Below are 19,441 nucleotides of genomic sequence, written 5' to 3' on the forward strand. Positions count from 1 at the left end.
CATCTTCATTTTTAAGCTAACAAATCTTTGTAATCAATTTCAAACCCTGAACTTTTGACTCCAAACATGGACCCTGTTTCATATCATTACATCACTGGCATAGTTATCAGTCAAAAACCAGATGTAGGCCAGTGGACCAGAGAGGCAGCACACTCCAAACACTCAACAAGATTTATGGTTAAAAACGTGGTTAATAATGATAATGAAATCATCATGGGCTGCGTCCTTTGTTGTTTCTGGCTGATCTGCATCCATCAGTGTGTGTGTAATACAATAAAAATGTTTGGGCAACATCTGTCTGGGCCACCATTTACCCCTCCCACTGAGGGACCGTCTCAGACGCCAGGTCAGACACAGTCTGTGTACTTGCCGACTGACTGACTGAGAGACGAGCTCATTGGTTGACTGGCTGCAGCTGCTGGGTGGAGCTCTCCTCTAGTTGTTGTTTCTGTCTCCATCCATTAGGATGCTCATTCTTCACATCTCTAAATGAGAGATGAGGGAGCGTACATGTTGAGCTGTGTGTTGTAAGATTCAGTGTATTGACTCTGAGATCTAAACCGATGATATCTCAATTGATATCTCAATAAGAGCGTTGCTAAGCTATATGTATTCTTTTCCCACTCTTTAAATGTCTTCACTTCCTGAAGCATTTCCTGTTTAATCTTCAAGAATTACAGTTTGAATTTCTCTAAATCTGCTGCCGTGCAGGTGTAAGTATAAGTGAATGTATTGTCTTTAGGAAAACACTTTTTTTGCAAAGCTTCCGCTGTGATCCTCTTGGAACGCCGCTGCTGGAGGACATTCTTCTTCACTGGGTATTTTTAGTGTAAGAGGAGCTGCTCTCTCTCTCCCCGTGACAAGGGCAAGATTCATAATTTCTGTCAGTATCCATACACTCAAAATGGCCTTCCTGCAGAGTGCGAAGCCCAGGAGCAGAGTGGGTCATAGCAGCAGAAGTGTTATACGTCAGTGTTACTGTGAGCATGCGTTTGATTCCTTTTTATCTCAACAACCACTGCTTGACTAACGCCCTATTAAGCGAAAATAATACAATGTAAGCCACTTATGATACGACGGCTCGTTCGTGCTGAACTTAAAATAGCAACGGTCACCTCTGCTTCATACTAATGTCCGGTGATTTCTGTGTTCTGCTGGAGCGAGGACTAATTTATTTATAAAAAGGAATGGAGGAAGTGATAAGGGTGGAGGTGAAAGCCTTTGACTTATTAATTATTTGAATTATATTAAGGCGGACTCCAGATTCTTTGCACGGAAATGACCACAAGGACATCTTGATAAAATAGAAGAAAATAGTCCCTGCAAGGCGTGAGAAAGTGGACGTTTGGAGTCATGTAACAGAGGGCATGGTTTATTTTAATCTACTATCTAAAAAGATTTTATAACAACCAGTAAATTTATAATTAAATATTTTATGCTATATGCTCCATTCATCATTCTCCGTGCAGCTTACAAGCATCAGTGTACCATAATCACATTCTCCTCATGTTATTAATATGGTAAAGGCAGTCTGACAGCATGATCTCTCCGTGGCCCCATGTGCTGCTTAAATTACACCCCTGGGCTGTTGAAAATGTGTAATAATTTGCTGTAGCTGTAAATCAAATATACCTCATACACTATAACACGATGTATTTATGGTGGTTGATTAATGTCTTCCTCTTCTGGACTGTTAGGCCGCTTATTTTGAACTTAAGATCTCTTAAGCTCTTAAAATGAAGCCATTAAAAAAAGAAAGAGCTCTCACATCTGGTGGAAATAACACACCTGACCTTGACACTTCTCTCCTCTGTGAAGCTGAAAATACATTTAGTACCTGCTCTGCAGGAATATTGGATTTAAATACACAGATGATCAAAACAACATCCCCCTGTTTGCTGTAATGTGAAACCTCCATCGGGCTGTGTGTGTTCCCGGAAAACGCACTGCTCTCCAGAGACGCGCTTTGGTCCTGCAGGAGACTGACCTTGCTTCCATTCAGACGGGGGATAAAAGGCTGATGCTGTGCTCAGAGTGTCAGCGCAGGATGTAAAGAGGAGAGAAAAGGAGGTGTGCTGTGGTGTGGTGCGGAGCAGCCAATTAGCATTTCCTCAATGCACACATGCTTTAATCCTGCTGTTCTCAACAGTCCTGAGAACTGCTGACTGTGGCATTACTCTCAGCCCTCCATTCAATTCCATTGACATACTACACGCTTAAATTAAACAATAATAATAGTCCACCAGGCTGGAGATAATATGGTATATTAAATGCCAATTCAGTATATTGTGAGGTTAGTGAAGGCTGCAGCCACAGTGCTTTCCTGCTGCTTTACGGGCTATTATATCTGAGCTGTGGGGTTATTCTCAATTGCATCACAGCTTGTTAAAATCTAAATGTCATCCTTTACAAAAGGTGTGCTTGCTTTAGAGTCGCTATACTAATCTACCTTTTATCCCAGCGTGGATGTTTTTATACACACAGTAACCGCTGCTGATTGTGTCAGTAAAACAAGAGATGTTTGCATCTGCATCTATATTCCTGCTTCCACTTTTTCAAGCAGGCGAAAGCAGAAAGGGCCTCGTTTACCAGAAAATCATTACTGATTCTCCCTTTATCTCTCGTGGTCTGACCTTGAAAATCCTGTAGCAATATGAGGGGGGGATGGTTTAGATTTTGTGCTTTAGAAATACAGATTCTATATATTACACATCCAACTCTAGTTGCTTTCTTTTGCTTATGTTTATTTCCTCTCAGTGTCCAACAATTTAATTCAATATGCTCTATTTGCATGCGTGTAATAGAGACAATATTGCTAAAGCATAAAGTGAGAGTCAGATTAAAGTAAAACCAAAATAAAAATGTCAGGAATGTTTTTAATTAATGAGTCATTATTTAAAGCTCCTGTGAGGAGTTTTTATCTGGTTATGAAACGGACTGAAATTAAGTCCAATGCCTCTATATGACCTGCAAACGCAGACAAGACAATCAGCAGCAACACTGATTATACCTTTTATAGTTATTTTTAATGCCTGCAACCACTGCCGGGGGTAGTAACTTCAAATCACAGCGAGAGATGCGTTAGAAGAGGTTTTTTTAAAACAAAAAAAGCTCTTCTTACACGTGTACAGGACAGGATCAGCAAAGAGAGACGTAGCGCTTTGTCCACAGGGGTCGCCAAAATCAACACAAACCGAAAAGTTCCTCACAGGAGCTTTAAAATGTTTATAATTCAGCTTTTTTACTGCTTCATGGAGCGATTAACAATTTATATAATTGACAATAACACCCTGAGATAGGATGTAAATCTCCAAGATCTTGTGCATTGTGACACAGACAGACCATTTGATTTTTGCGCTGAACAAAGCAGCCTTAAAGACCTTGTCTTCTCTCCCCAGCTGGAAAGAATAGCTGTGGCTCCAAGTAGCTTGCATGTATGTCTTTCAGAAGAACACCTGATCTTTGCTTTTGTTGCACTCTACGTGCCCTGGGATTGAAATAATACTGAAGCACCCCTGTACTGCATTGTTGCATGTTATTCATCCTAATCCACACCCTGTTTTTTTCCACTCTGCTTCACATTTGTTGTTCTATTAGAAGCATTTGGAAGAAGGACCCAAACAAAGCGCTCAGGCCCGGACCAACACTGTCTTAAGTCTCCTGTCGAGATGCCTCCTGGTCGTTGTGTGACAGACTGGTGCAGTAATCACAGCAGTTGTTGCTCTCGGGCTCTGCACTGCTGCTGGTATCACAGTCAATCATTAGAGCTGTATCCTCTCCAGATGGCTCCTGCCTTCTCTGCTCTCTATTGAATTGTCCATGTTTGGACTCCTCAGCAAGCTGCTCTTTGGCCAATTCTACGTCTTAATATTTAGAGTAGTGAGCAAATCTAATTTAGAGCAGGAGTCTTTTCTTATGGACTGATGATTCTACTGGGAGATAGTGTTTTGGAATTACATTTAAAGCCTACCTAGGGATCTAGAAAGGGTGATAAAACACACAAGATTCAACAGATAGACACATGAGTAAGCTGTTTGTCATTTCTCCTCTTATAAACTGGCATCCGTCCAGGTTTGAGAGAAGAGCGACTGAGAAGTTCACTGCATTGGAGTGTTTGCACAAGGATGGCGCTGAAATATGTGCTCTCACACTACTGTAAGCTCAAGGATTATCATTATCCTCCTGGGTTTCATCATGCGGTTTCTGCTGTACTTACACCCTGAAGTGATGGATGTTACTCACAACAGTTACTTAAGTGACTGTCGCTTTAGCAGTGAACCCTCAGTTATCCTCAGCAAAGACCTGTTGTTGGAGGTAACTTTTAGCCTGAGATGTAGGTGTGTGTGTATGTGTGGTTGTTGTTTCCTGAGAGTCTGCATTGTGAGCCTGCATATGTGCCCATGTTTCGCCTGCCATGTTGTCAATCTGGGGTCTCAAGCTGCTTGTCTTGATGAGAGTATCTGTGGAGGAGCAGGATGACAAAAACTCGGTGGGGCTCCTCCACCAGCCTGTACAGAGGAGAGCTCATGCGGCGCCATTCCCCCCTTCTTCTTTGTGCCTGTCTTTCTGACTTATTTTGCAATGAAAAACTGAGGGGGAAAGAGGGGCTATTGGAGAGGAACCCATGGCCATGACAGAGCTGCAGTCACAGGCGGGCTCATTCACAACTCCATCATTATTGAGAACTTAGATTTTCTCTGCTCCGGTTTAAAAAAAAAAAGGAGGCCTGTGGACGAGCTGGGAATCGTGAGCACAAAAAAACTCTTTGTTTCCATGTGTGGCTGAGATCTGAATCGTGTCTGTGTGACAGTTTGAACTTTTGCCTTTTCATCCAGCCATAAAAGGCAAACACTAAAAATTCCTCCAGTGTTGAATTAGAAGTTTGATTGTAAAACAGCTGAAATGATAAATCCAATGATGGATTTTTACTGACGGCAACATTTATCATGAATCCCACAGAATCCATAGCTTTCACTTTCTCAGATGTGGTTTTCTCAGTTTTCAATAATATTACTCTAGTCTAAATGTCTTTCAGTCTTGGGTCATTGACAAAACAAGCAATTTGAATATGCCAGCTTGGATTTTAGAGAATTGTGGGATTGTGGGCAATGAAAATAATCGTTAGTTGTAGTCTTAAGGTACAGTAATCCATCCTGATGTACCCATCTTTTGGAGAAGGTATGATTGCCTTTAAGACCCCTGTTCACCGCCTACAATGGGCATGTGCGCATCAGAACTGGCCCACGAAGTAAAGGAAGAAGGTGGCATGGTCTGATGAATCACGTTTTCTTCTACATCATGTGGATGGCTGGGTCCATGTGTGTCGCTTAACTGGGGAAGACATGGCACCAGGACGCACTATGTGAAGGAAGCAGTGTGATGCTTTGGGCAATGTCCTGCTGGAAACCTCGGATCCTGCCATTCATGTAGATGTTAATTTGACACGTACCAACTACCTAAACATTGTGGCAGACCAACACCCCTTCATGGAAACGGTATTATATCATGTGGATGGCCGGGTGCGTGTGCGTCGCTTACCTGGGGAGGACATGGCACCCGGAAGCACTATGTGAAGGAAGCGGTGCGATGCTTTGGGCAATGTCCTGCTGGAAACCTCGGATCCTGCCATTTATGTAGATGTTACTTTGACACGTACCAACTACCTAAACATTGTTGCAGACCAAGTACACCCCTTCATGAACAGGGTATTCCCTAATGGCAGTAGCCTCTCTAAGCAGGATAAAGCGCCCTGCCACGCTGCAGAAATGGTTCAGGAATGGTTTGAGGGACAGTTTTTGACGTAGCCTCCTTATTCCCCAGATCTCAATCCAATCAAGCATCTGTCGGATGTGCTGGACAAACAACTCCAATGTTTTGGCAGCCAGAGGGAGACCTACACGATATTAGGCACATGGTCATAATGTTATGGCTGATCGGTGTAGATGGCCCTATTTATCACGCTCATCTCTCTCCCTTCTGAAACCAAGGTCAAGGAAGAGGAGAAACACTCTGCAGTATCAGTTCCTCTCCTTTTTAGCGCATATATAAATCTCAGACTACCTGGATTCATCCTAATTGCAGTATGTGACCAAAAAAAACACCCAGTGATTTGTCTATCAGTGAAGTCTGCTTCTAGGGGAGAGTGCAAGTGAGAAGACGAGCTGATAATGATACTGTGGTGGATTGTCATTTTACTGTGTTTTACTCGGCTCCTGTTATTTCTGACGATGAGAGAGATTTGCACTTATTTCTCTTTTTTTCCTGCTGAAAGGTTATGGCTTACCTTGGTTCTACACACACTTCAATCAGGCAGAAGCTGTTCATACGTTTAACCCTTTAATGTCAAACCACCTTTAATAGTGTTTCTTCTTCTCTTTCTTCCAGGTGTGTAGGTCGGTGAGGCCATTATACTACCTACCAAGATGGTGGCGTTGTCACTAAAGATCTGCGTCCGCCAGTGCAATGTGGTGAAGACGATGCAGTTTGAACCCTCCACGCCCGTGTACGACGCGTGCAGGATCATCAGAGAGAGAGTCCCGGAAGCCCAGACAGGACAAGGTTGGTGGATGACTCAGAAAATGTAAATCCAAACGTTGAAATCTATAGGCGCCCACATTTGCATTCTGTGTTTGTGTTTCAGCGTCGGATTATGGCCTCTTCCTGTCTGACGACGACCCCCGCAAAGGAATCTGGCTCGAGTCTGGAAGAACCCTGGATTACTACATGCTGCGAAATGGAGTAAGATTAAGACCTGAGATGTTTTTGCCTCCCTTCTTGCTGAGAAAAAGTGCAGTTTACTGCCGTTCAGCAGGTCGCGGGTGTCATTGCGCTTCCTCTCCTGTTTTCTCAGGATGTCTTGGAGTATAAGAAGAAACAAAGGCCACAGAAGATTAAAATGCTGGACGGTGCGGTTAAAACCATCATGGTGGACGACTCCAAAACAGTGGGGGAGCTGCTTGTCACTATATGCAGTAGAATAGGTGAGTGATCGTCCTGCTAATATGAATCGTATCGAGCCATTGTCGAGGCGTAAATTATTCATCTTCTATCTTATTTTTAACCACATGAATTCAGTCTGAGTTTATTATGTTACTGTGGTATTCTGTGCTATTAAATCCCGTGTTTGTTAAGCACATTGAAGCATTTATGTACGCTTGATAAAGTCCTAATCACTTTTTGTTTAGAGCACAGCAGGCATGATTTATCAAGCTCAAACAAGCTTGTTTGGGATAAATGCTGGAGTGTTCTTCCTAAGGCCCAGACTGTGCCATCCTTGCCTGTCACAGACGTGTTCCCTAAGCGCTATATTTCAATTATAATGGGTTTGCTATCAAGCTCAATTGGGTGTGGAGGAGAGGGATGTGTGCCTGGCAGATAAATTTATTGGAAAATGTTTGTTTGGAGTAGGTCTTTCTGCTTGGCTTCTTCTCCTCCTCCACTTCCATTTTTGTTCGCTGGCTCTGTTCCAGCTTTCCTCCACTCCACTTTCAAAGCAGAGTGAAAGAGATAAAAGGGGAGGGCTAGAGAATTGTAGAAAAGCTTTCTGTATCATGGCAATAGTAGTTGCGCTGGTGTGAGTCCCTTGGCTGACTTGCCTCTTTTTTTTTTTTTTTTTAGGAATCACCAACTATGAAGAGTACTCCCTCATTCAAGAGGTGACGGAGGACAAGAAGGAGGATGGAATGGGGACGCTGAGGAAAGACAGAACGCTGCTGCTGCGAGATGAGAGGAAGATGGAAAAGCTCAAAGCCAAACTCCACACAGATGACGACTGTGAGTGTGTAGCTGATATCGTGATCACTTTATGCCCGTTTCTTATTTGCACATTAATGAATCTCACTCTGCGGCATCATGTGGACACATGCTTTATCACTCAAGTCGAATTTATTGCAAGAATATATCAAAGTTTAATGAAATTACCACTGTTATCTTTTGCCCAGAGGACACAAATTTGAATTTGAAACATGCAAATATATAAATCATCCGACAGCTTCAGCTGAAAAACTACTTTTTTTCATCTCAGCAGAAAATAATGAAAATGACATGTTTATGCCCCGTCAAGATTTCCTCTTCCCAGTGATTAATTTGGTAGATTGTCCGAGCTCATCCATCTAGCCGACATTTTCAAACTGCCCGGTTAATTTCCCCCTCCAGTATCCTCTTCTACCAACATCTTCGTAAATTGAACATCTATTAATTTCAGTGCATGTGATAACACAGTGTGTGTATTGATTGGACAGTGAACTGGCTGGACCACAGCAGGACGTTCAGGGAGCAGGGAGTGGAGGAAAGCGAGACTCTGCTGCTCAGGAGAAAGTTCTTCTATTCGGACCAGAATGTGGACTCGAGGGACCCGGTCCAGCTGAACCTGCTCTATGTTCAGGTAAACAAGTTACACACACGGTTACTGCTGGTGCAGCAAAAAACACAAGGGAGAGAGGACGACCTACTGTGCTCCCACATTTTTCTGCTGTTACAGCCAAACGGGGCTGAAGCAGGCGAGCAGAGGAAGAGAAAATGCAGTTTTGGGGGGGTATTGTTATTTTTATGGTTTTTTAGAAGGAAGAGGTCACGGCGCCATGATGTTCACCTGCTGGTTGCTACCTTTGAATGTATATCGTTTGGTGCTGGGCAGGTAACAAACAGGCATTTTATGGGAGTTTGATGAGAATAGCGAGAGTGAATCCAAACAGTTAAATTGCAGACCGTGGAACCCAAAACAAAGAGCCAGAAGAACCTTAAATGCTCTACAGCGCCAGAGTCCAACTGCAGATGTTGGTGATAATTCCCTGGTGATTTGTCACAACATCTGATCTCTATCACGTCAGTTTCGGTTATATGATCCATTGTTAATGTCAAAATATGCAGGCCTGCATGATCACACAAGTCTTTTTACTTATGTACAGTTGGGACAATATTAAGAGACCACTGCAAAAAATAAGTTCTTCTCTGGTTCTTCTATTTTTAAGTTTGTGTTTGTGTTAAATTTACTTTTGATTTACAACATTTCTCCCTACTTCCAAATACAATATTCTCATTTATGTCTTTTATTTGCAGTAAATGTCGAATAGATGCAAAAAAAGATGTATTAAGGACCTTGAATAACGCAAAGAAAACAAGTTCATGTTCATTTTTAAACAACAGAATATTAATGTTTTAACTTAGGAAGAGTTCAGAAATCAATATTTGGTGGAATAACCTGGTTTTTAATTACAGCGTTCATGCATCTTGGAAGACTGTCACTTTGCTGTTGGGCCACTCTGCTTTGTTGGATGACTTGTGACCATCCATTCTCCTCTTGATCACATTCAGGAGGTTTTCAATGGGGGTCAGATCTGGATTGGGCCATGACATGAGGGAAAAATGCTGATTTAAGGAAAATTTGGAGTCTCTTCATTTTTTCTGGAGCTGTATATCTTTCTATTACAAGCACGCATAGTGTCGGTATCACTGCTGTTTGTGTCACTCATTGTACATCTCAACTTTAAAACGAGTAAATCTTTTACATGTCTATCTGGATATCTCAGAAAACAGCCTGAGGATGGACACTGCAGGATTAGCTTTGATCAGTGTTCTTTGTGTTTTGGCACTCTCAGAAAGATTTAACATGAGACTGAAATCATTTCAAGTTGGCTGTACACGAGTCACAATCAACGCCTGATTGATCAATCTAGACTCGGTGAGACAGCAGCGGTTTTTGCTTCTGATTTTGAAATTTAAAAAAAAACATGGAAATGTTATTTACTTAGCTATTTAATTTTAGAATCTTAAAAGTGTACACTAATCACTGTAAAATATAGTTTCCCCCCTATAATTCCCTTTAGGTAGGTTTATGATTACATAAGCTGTTTCCATGTTGTTTTGAATAAGCTCTTCATTTCACAGATCTTTCACTGAATTAGACTTCCAATCATAGAACTCCATTATATTATGACTGCACCATTCCCCCACATGGAAATATACTAGATCTCTGGAGTATACTTTCTGACAACTTTCCCTAAAAGTCCACCTTGCATATTTGGTGTCCTTGCAAACTTGAGGTTTACCTCTGCTACTTCAAATAAGCCTCTGTGGGTTTAAACAATGACCGACTACACAGCGCGAGTTTGTGCTCGCTGACCACCAATGATTCAGTGGGGTTGAAGAAGTTATATCTAGAGTATATTTCATGAGGTGAAAGAGTTAAACATAGGCAGTGAGTCACATCAGTATCCAAACACTTCCTGTTGTTGGCAGATTCATCCAACATTAAGCATATAACTAGTAGGAGGGACTTGGTGGGGTCTCGTCTGGATGAGGCGGTGTGTGTTTAATATGTTTCCATCTTTCCCTCTTTGTGAGTGCATGTGTGTGTTAATACTTAGCAGTGCTAGTTCTACCAGTTTTGTAAACCAATGGAGCCCTTGCTGGCACCAGAGGGTTCCCTGAGGGGGGTCAGCTGAGTCCGTTACGGCACTAGTCAGGGTTTGCTCACTGCACAAATCACTGCATTCAAATGAGCCTCCTCCAGCCTGGGGAGGAGAGCTCCCTACTGACACCTGGTCTGAAACAGCAGGGTGTGGAGTACAAAAACACACATACAGAGAAAGCGGGAGAGCATAGGAGAGAGTTAATATATTTATACGCTAACAGTAGAAATGTTGGACGCCTTCCCACATAAAGTGTGCTGCTCTGCAGGAACAGCACTCACAGAGATATATATACCATGTCTGAAATATGTATAGTTGTTCAATCTGAGTCTTCTGCTGCTGCGTTGGGAGTTCCTGAATATGTTCATAAAAGACACCCAGCCACCCACACTCCCCTCCCAGCTGCTCTCCTCCCTTCTATCTGTCTATTCTTGTTTTTAACCTCTTTTTTTCCTCATCCTCCGCTTCCTTCCCTTCCACTTCGCCTGTCTCCACTCCCTCTCCATCTCCTACACATTCTGACATAATCGCACACATCCCCACCCTGTTACCCTGGCACACATCACAGCACAGCGCACATCATGCTCTCCTCTCAACACACACTCATATTTCCTTTCACAATAACAACCCCGCCCCCGGCCCCTGCCTCCCTCTGCCTTTTTTTTTCTTTTCTGCCCTTCCCCATCCATCTTTCCCTCGTTCTCTCTCTGACAAACGCTCGGATTGTTGCGCAGGCAGATCACAGAGGCTCTTCACATGGCTGTGGCGCTAATTTGTCACTGTGTTAAAAAGGCCAAAGAGAGCCAGAAGACTGATCTTAAGCAGAGTGGAACGAACCCCAGGCTCCTCTTCTATATTTCTTTTTTACACAGCTTGTTACTCCCTCATTTTCCTCCCTAGCATCCGGCATCATTCACAATTCCTGTAATTCTCAGAAACTCAGCAGTGTTGAGTAATTGGATTCAGATTGTGCAGATGATGACATTATTGTTGGCATTTATTTGACGGAGCATCCCTGCGAATCAGCGATGATCTCAAATGTTTATTAATGATTTGTAGCTTCCATGATTTCAGACCCCCCCCCACACACACACACACAGGCACACATATATATAATGAAAGCTCTGCCAGTAACTGACTAATCTCCTTTACTACTCGGCCACTCCCTCTCTGTCATGTATTTGTGCTAAGACCAGGATAAACCACTGCAGCAATAGCATCACCATGTGCGTTCGGCTGCTTTAACATACGCTAAATTTAGTTGATCCTGATGCTATTCTGTTTGTACCATGAGAGAGCAACAAATAAATAACGTCTCTTTAAAGTATTATTATCTATATTTATCAGATTGTAACATCATTTAATCAGATTTTTTAGAAGAGAAAGAAGGTCAAAGGTTGGATTTGAAGTCCAGTTCAGCTTTGGTTCTGTCCCTAACTGAGCCACCACAATGTCTCCAATTCATCTCTCACACTGAAACATTAAGGATTTGTCTTTAGAATAAAGCTGTTTCATGTAAGCCACAAAGCTGTTAAAGGGTTCACTCATTGATTTATTTACAACCATCCTCGATCGAACGGCGTGTGCATTTAGCTTTAGTGGATCCCTATGTCAGCATTTATTTTTAAGGCTGTATTAGAGTCTGTACGCTCTGCTGGGCCGTGGTGGACTGGTTGACCTCAGTGTTTCTAGCCTCTGGCGGTATGTGTCACAGCTTCTGATGTCTTGCGCTTCGCTCCCACTCATGCAACACGATTAAAATGTCCTAGTACCAGCGCTTATATCAGTCGCCATATCCGGGATGAGGAATTCAGGGCCTGTCCCAACTGTCTTGTCTGTTGACGACAGTCACGGGAGAATAATAAGGTTTGTCGTTTCACCAAATAGGGACATGTACCTGTAACTGGGCTGCTTTATATCAGGTTTGCTGTTTTATTTGTTTTACTCAAAATTTATCTGAAATGTTACTGAACGTCACCAAAATAAACTCATATTACAGCTGTTCAAAAGTGAATAATAACATGTGTAATGGGTATTTTGATTATACATCATATTCTGGTGTTGATCATTAGCAGCATATTGAGTCCTGCTTCCTGGCATCAGCTGCATCATCACAGCTGTGACGATCATCCAACTTGTACATCTAAATCCTATTATTGCATATAAACAGCACATTAATTATAATTATGCATGAATCTTATTATTATTCTAATTATTATTCAGGATGTTGATCATATTTGTGTAAAACAATGACTGTATATAAAGTTATTTGAAGCCGCCCCCCAGGCCGCCACAGTAGCCACTACCGCTCACCAGAACACACACTTAACTTACTGAAAAGTCGGCGTGTTTACAGCAGAACAGCTTCTTTGTGTTGGTCTTAAGCAGACGGTCACAGATATGGAAACTTCAATGACTGTAGTGATTGTTTTAGTTACATATCCTTAGCCATTCGTCCTCTATTCTGCTAATCCGGAACAGATCAGCTGCAGGAGCCGTATTTGTCAACAGAGCTGTCAATCATCCTTTTTACAGAATCAAATAACTAATTAAAACTAAACTTGAACACTTGCATGAATCAGCATTATAATTAACTATAATGACAGAAACCATGTTTGAGAAAAATGTATTTGACGTGTATTTTGATTTTTATAGTTTGACTCATCTGTTAACAAGGATGGAGGCGGGGCTTTATGACCTATACTGCAGCCAGTCAGCAGGGGGCTTTTGACTTCACTTTTAGGGGGCTGTCATGTCGTCCACCTTTTTATACAGTCTAAGGTGTAAAATTGTTATTTCTACCCTGACTGAGCAGTTGAGGGAAAAACACATTTGTCTTTCGAGCCGCTGTTGCAATTCTGCTGATTTATTGGCTCGCAAATCTTATCACCACTGATGGAAGATGACACCTGATGAGGATGATGAAATCTATCCTGAGCATCCTGAGCATTACTGTGTGTTTTACTTTTACTTTAGATTTTATATCATCATTCAAGCAATTCCTGTTATATTATTATATTTTTACTGACAGTGTACTCGGGACTCAAGTTCAGGATGCATCTGACAGGTTTACATCCAACAGTATTCTTCTGTCTTTTAGACAACATGTTAATATGTGAAAATCAGAATAGGCCTGTCTTTACGCATGCAAACACATAACCAGGACACCCCCAAAACTGTGACAACAACATGCTGGATCACTGGATTTTAAAGATGTGAATACATTGGCATCTACAGCAGCAGTGCTATAACCTACATCTCTGTGTACCTGTGGAACAAATGTAAACATAACTTGAAGCGCTTTGTAATCTAAATCCTTTTCTCTACATAACCTGGGCCCTCTGATAAAATCATAACATTCTGTAACCCTCCAGCAGCCACCAAACAATACTAACTTTAAGATATCAACTTTTCCTTGTTCTCCCATTATTCCCACAATCTTACTTCACAATAAAACCATCTTGTGAACAACGTGTACCAGAGTGAGTGGCATGTGTGAGGGCTAATTTTAGAGTGCCTTCTTATATTCAGTAAGAGCTCATGCACTCCACTGTGAATAGCACTGAGGAAAGGACTTGATTGTGAGTGGAGGAGATTGTTGTCCTCATTACAGCGGTAAGCTGCTGCTTAGTTTTTCATTGATGTAATGGGACGTAAGAATGAAACCGGGGTCCGCGCCGTGCGCTGATATGCTAATGCTAAAAAGCACTGATTGGGCCCATTCTCACTGATAGCATGGCCTCTTAGCTTTTGGTGCCATTAATTTTGCAGCAGTGAACTAGAAAGAGGAAGTGAGAGAGGGCAGAGAGAGAGAGAGAGAGAGAGAGGCAGAGCTGACTGCCCCCTGGAGAAAACAGCACACACTGACATCCATTTGAAAGATGTCAACAATGGGCTTCTCCTTTTCCATCCACCTAAGTGCTGGAGATGATGTAGACAGCCTGAGTGGAAATGCATCGAGACATAAGTGATGTCTCAGCAGCAAAAAACATATATTCCATTTCTTAACAACATATTGAGGCCCACTCTGTAATGCAGATGGGATATTATGAAAGAGTGATGCATTTCTCTAATGTGCTTTCCCTCTTAATAACACGTAATGGGGCTGTGATGACAAATTGTTGGAGCTGCTCCATTTGAAAGCCAGCAGAATGGCTTTTATTGTCACAAACAAATCTTATCCGTCTCCCCCGTGTGCACGAGTCTCAGTTGTAGCGTCCCTGCTCTAGAAATACACTTACGCATTCACTTAGACGATATCCTCTCTGAAACCGCGCTGCATTCAAAGCACACAAGTGAAGTGCTCATTACGGAGCTCTCTTGGCTGAATTTTGGATAACTCTCATGCCTTTGTAGTCTCATGCCTCTCACTTACTCCATCCCCCCCCTCCCACCTCTCATCATGTCTCCTCCAGGCTAGGGATGATATATTGAACGGATCCCACCCTGTCTCCTTTGATAAAGCCTGTGAGTTTGCCGGGATCCAGGCTCAGATCCAGTTCGGACCCCACGCGGAGCACAAGCACAAACCTGGATTCCTGGAGTAAGCTTTTCCTTTTTCTAAATGATGCATTAACTCAAACATTCATTTCAACTCCGTACATAGTGTTTAAGTTCACAGCTGTGTGTGTACAGTGGTTATCTCCAGGCTGTTGCTTCAGGGATTTCCTCCTGTGGAAAGCTCAGGGGTGATGTCAGCTGTTTTCTGATATCTAGGCAGGAGGGCAAGAGTGACCTCATATGTCGAGGCATGTTAACAGAAAAGGAAATGCCTGTAGCTCAAAAGGGTAACCATGTAAAAATGTCATTTATCTCCGTAGCCTGAAGGAGTTCCTACCTAAAGAGTACATCAAGCAGAGAGGGTCGGAGAAGAAAATATTCCAAGTATGTACATGCCATCGCTCGAATGTTGCATTTCAAGAAAATGATGCGTTTGAAACTATGTACAGCACATGGAAATTATAGTGATTTGTTCTGTGTTGATGCATACATTGACATAATATAAAACGTGTAGATCACATCACATAACTGGAGATGTAACTGCTGTTTGTCCAGGATCATAAAAACTGTGGTGAGATGACGGAGATTGAGGCAAAAGTGAAGTATGTGAAACTCGCCAGGTCCCTGCAGACGTACGGAGTCTCCTTCTTCCTGGTCAAGGTAAGAGCTGAAACCATGATGCATTAAAGTCAATGACTGTGTTGCATTCACTGTCTTATACCTACAGCAGACAATATACTTACACTTATAATTTTATTGTGACTGTTATTCTTCATCTTAATCCCAAATGATCACCTCTACTGGTTGTGTTAGCATTGTACTCGACTAGTTTCTCATGAGAGTCAGACGATCATATACTTTATAACAACCCAACTTTCATAACAGTGTACAGATAAACTTCCTGGTTCAACTTTGACCTCCCATACTTGCATTGGTTGGGATTTCTATAGACTTCATTGGGGCTCTCTTTTTGTTTAACATTCAAATAAAGTGGTTGACAATTAGGCCAGGCTGCACAGTGATGCAGTGGTTAGCGCTGTCGTGTCACAGCTAGGATGTTCCAAGTTCAAATCCCTGTTAGGACAAAGTGGGCCTTTCTGTGTGCATGTTCTCCCCGTGCATGCGTGTGTCCCCTCCAGGTACTCCGACTTCCCCCCACAGGCCAAAGACATGCTCATTAGGTTCATTATGCCTCGACTCTAAATCGCCCGTAGGTGTGAGTGTGAGCATGAAAGGTTGTCTGTCTCTGTGACAGCCCTGTGATTGACTGGCGATCAGTCCAGGGTGTACCCCGCCTGTCGCCCAATGACAGCTGGGATTGGCTGATGCCTGTTTGATTGGCCAGTCTAAGATAACTGCTAAGATATGTACCCAGCTTCTACTCTATTTGCAGTAAGTGATATACAGATTAACATCAGTTTCCTTTATGTATTGCAAAGAAATACAATTTATTAATACATTTGTTTATAGAAAACAGGTAACTCCTGTATTAATGTCACTTGTTATAAGGAAGCTGCTCTGATCTGACCTGCACTGTCAAACGGGTATAAAGAGCTTGTTGAAAACACCCAAAACCCCATTATCCTAACAATTCAGAAGCTTATGCTCTTGCAGTTCAGCGGCACACTCAGTGCTGTGAAATACTTGTGACAATAGCAATTCTGTTCTGTTCTGCTTTGGCGAACACAAAAGTAGAATGGAAGTGCAGCATGTTAGCAGGATGAAGCCCCACCAGCAGGTATTATAAAAGCTCTCTGGCGGCAGCACATTTGGGTACAAAGTTCCAGGAGAGAGGGGTAAAAGTGCAGTTGTCTGCTGAGGTCTTAATGGATGCTAAATGGAAGCTTGGCCCTGTAGTTTAAGCAGAATGCAGGGTTAAGATTATCTAAGTGTGCCAATGTGTGAATGGAGGAGGGTGTGTGCCTCTACATGTACGATGAGGAGGTGCAGTGATGGAGATTTCCAAGACTCTGTTAAATAATTCACTCCAGCTGCACTCTCTTCTTGATGCTAGCAAAGCAGGAGCGCAGACCTGGCTTTGTTAGAGCAAATCTGCGAGATCATTGTTACTTTGCATTTCTCATCCGCCCGTCTTCAATCAGCCCTCTCTTGCTACAAACGCACATATATGGAAATTCCCAACATGGGGGGTAAATCACCCTGCATCTGTGTGTTTGCTGCAGCCATGCATGCAGGTGTGTAAAATATAAAGCCCCCTTCTATTTTAGATGTTCCCCCTGAATGATCAAGGTTAAACAGTTTGAAATAATATAATACCTCAGCTGCACACTTCAGATAAGAAAATCAAACTTCCTGCTAAAACACAGCCTTGATAATTATGACGTTCAAGTAGCGTAACCTAAAACAATGGAAGTTTTTAATAAACCTTTGTAGGAAGATATCGTGAACACTGGGATAATGTTATCAGGCCTTGTGTTTAAGAGCCCTGAACCTCGCAGCTCTTCCACTTATTGGCCTCCGTGTGATTCTCACCGCTCTCCATTTAGACCGTGTGATAAAAAAAACAATAGCCCGGAGACAGAAAATGTACGTGAACTCCCCCGTCTCTACAAACCGCTAATTTTTGTGTCATCCTCTGCACCCGTGGAGGGGAGCCAAGTGTGGGCTCAGTCTCTGAAGTGAGCTGTAATAGTTTTTCAGTGGGCAGAGAGTGGAGTGCATTGGAGCCGGTCAGGCAGAGCGCTGGTGGAAGCACCATGCTGGTGTGCTGACAGTGACTAAAGCCTGTGGAGACCCTGTTCAATAAAGCAGCCGTTAAACAAGGCTGAACTCTGCTGGGTCACTTCACAGCTGCCCTCCTCCTCCTCCATTCGGGGCTTTAAGCCACGGACACAGCGTGTGTATTACAACCACAGCAGCAGAATGGCACAATGATTTTTTAAATGAGTCATCTGTGTAGGTGTTTAACACCAACTTAATGTTGTCTGATGTTTTCCTATCCGACAGGAAAAGATGAAGGGTAAAAATAAGCTGGTCCCACGGCTGCTGGGGATAACCAAAGAGTCAGTGATGCGAGTGGAGGAGAAGACGAAGGATGTGGTGCAGGAGTGGCCTCTGACAACAGTCAAGAGATGGGCTGCCTCCCCCAAGAGCTTCACCCTGGTACTGTGTGAATCTCTGCATCGGTCTCATGTTATACACTCCTAATCCTGTTCACATATTCAATTATCCCTATGCATGGTGTGATTTACACAGCTCTGCATCACACCTTCAACCTCCCCCTTGTTTTCATTTTCCAACACAAACAGCATCCTTAAAAAAATGTTGAGACCTCAGACGCCAATATTGAATGTTTTCAGAATGCTAGCCAGCTATTTCATCTAAGTTAACAATAGATGCCCGGGGAAGAATGTGCAGTATTTGGTTGTATTATTTATCTGAAAGAATTTTCAATTTTCTTTAGCAGCTGTTGGCGACAGCGCTGTCTGTTTTTCTCCCATAATAAAGAGGAGCACTACTTTTAAAGATTAATAGATTATGCAAATTTGAGAAAACTCTAAGGTATATTTGCCAACATTGATTTAAACTAAATATATTCACCCTTGCGTTTCTGTGAAATGCTTTGAAGTGAGTTATGAGATTCGCTACATTTAAGTTTTAATCAGCTCTTTGGAGGAATAGGATGCTCCGTGAAGCCAGTCTGTTTTTCTTTTATTAAGGCTGGAAATAACAAAGGTTTCCCAAGTTTATTTCAAACTTCAACTCAGTCAGGCATTTATTTTTAACTTTGAGAAGACTGTAAGGATTTAATCAGCTATAGGATGTGTTATCATGTTATATGGATGTTAAAATAGCATTCCCTGAATCTCTGCCTGCTTTACTGCATTACAAAGGATTTCGGAGAGTACCAAGAGAGTTACTACTCCGTCCAGACCACAGAGGGAGAGCAGATATCCCAGCTTATTGCTGGATACATTGATATCATTCTTAAGAAGGCAAGTTATATAAATTTTAGTTCAAACTTAAATTAATCTTACATTTTACTCTCCATTCTTGTCGCCTACATTGTTGACTGTGATGTCTGTTGCTATTCTCACCACAGAAGCAGAGTAAGGATCGCTTTGGCCTTGAGGGAGACGAGGAATCCACCATGCTGGAGGAATCTGTGTCCCCTAAGAAGTGAGCAGCGCTCATGTATTATCTCTTTTATCTGTATTAGCTACTGTATTGTCAGTGCTGTGCTAAGCGCTAGAGAAGGCTGACCATTCTGACTGTGCAAGCACAGTGTAGTTATTCGTCATGAATTTAAACCCCACTGTGTAATTGAACGTGTAATTACATTTCGGCCTTCCCATTGTGTTACCCTTTACAGAAGTAATGTTAGAAAACAGGAAAGCACTTTGAATTTAAAATAACACTACCACCGTTGTTGATATTCCAGAGACAGTTTGTTAAATTGCTTTCTTGTATTATTTTTGGTCTATAAAAGGGAAAAAAAAAACGCCTCAGGGTAAAGCAACTAAATCATCATCTCATTTCCCAACTGAAAGCTGCACCATTTGGAAATTAAG

The 19,441-nt window shown here is 42.3% G+C and overlaps 1 protein-coding gene across 2 annotated transcripts in view; it reads left to right on the plus strand.

Annotated features, from left to right (window-relative positions):
- Positions 1-6,422: 6,422 nt before the first annotated feature.
- Positions 6,423-19,441, plus strand: part of tln2b (talin 2b) — a 49,196-nt gene continuing 36,177 nt past the window's right edge. For both annotated transcript variants that reach the window (XM_069685956.1, XM_069685955.1), the window contains exons 1-11: positions 6,423-6,558; positions 6,641-6,738; positions 6,851-6,980; positions 7,618-7,773; positions 8,241-8,383; positions 14,825-14,952; positions 15,230-15,293; positions 15,465-15,569; positions 17,877-18,032; positions 18,764-18,865; positions 18,973-19,049. In XM_069685956.1, the coding sequence (XP_069542057.1) occupies positions 6,423-6,558; positions 6,641-6,738; positions 6,851-6,980; positions 7,618-7,773; positions 8,241-8,383; positions 14,825-14,952; positions 15,230-15,293; positions 15,465-15,569; positions 17,877-18,032; positions 18,764-18,865; positions 18,973-19,049 (1,295 nt within the window). The remainder of the gene's footprint in view (positions 6,559-6,640; positions 6,739-6,850; positions 6,981-7,617; positions 7,774-8,240; positions 8,384-14,824; positions 14,953-15,229; positions 15,294-15,464; positions 15,570-17,876; positions 18,033-18,763; positions 18,866-18,972; positions 19,050-19,441) is intronic.

The sequence above is a fragment of the Semicossyphus pulcher genome, unplaced genomic scaffold (genome assembly GCF_022749685.1).
Source record: "Semicossyphus pulcher isolate SPU_LCO1_2020_fin unplaced genomic scaffold, fSemPul1.0.p SCAF_8, whole genome shotgun sequence".
NCBI lineage: Eukaryota > Metazoa > Chordata > Actinopteri > Labriformes > Labridae > Semicossyphus > Semicossyphus pulcher.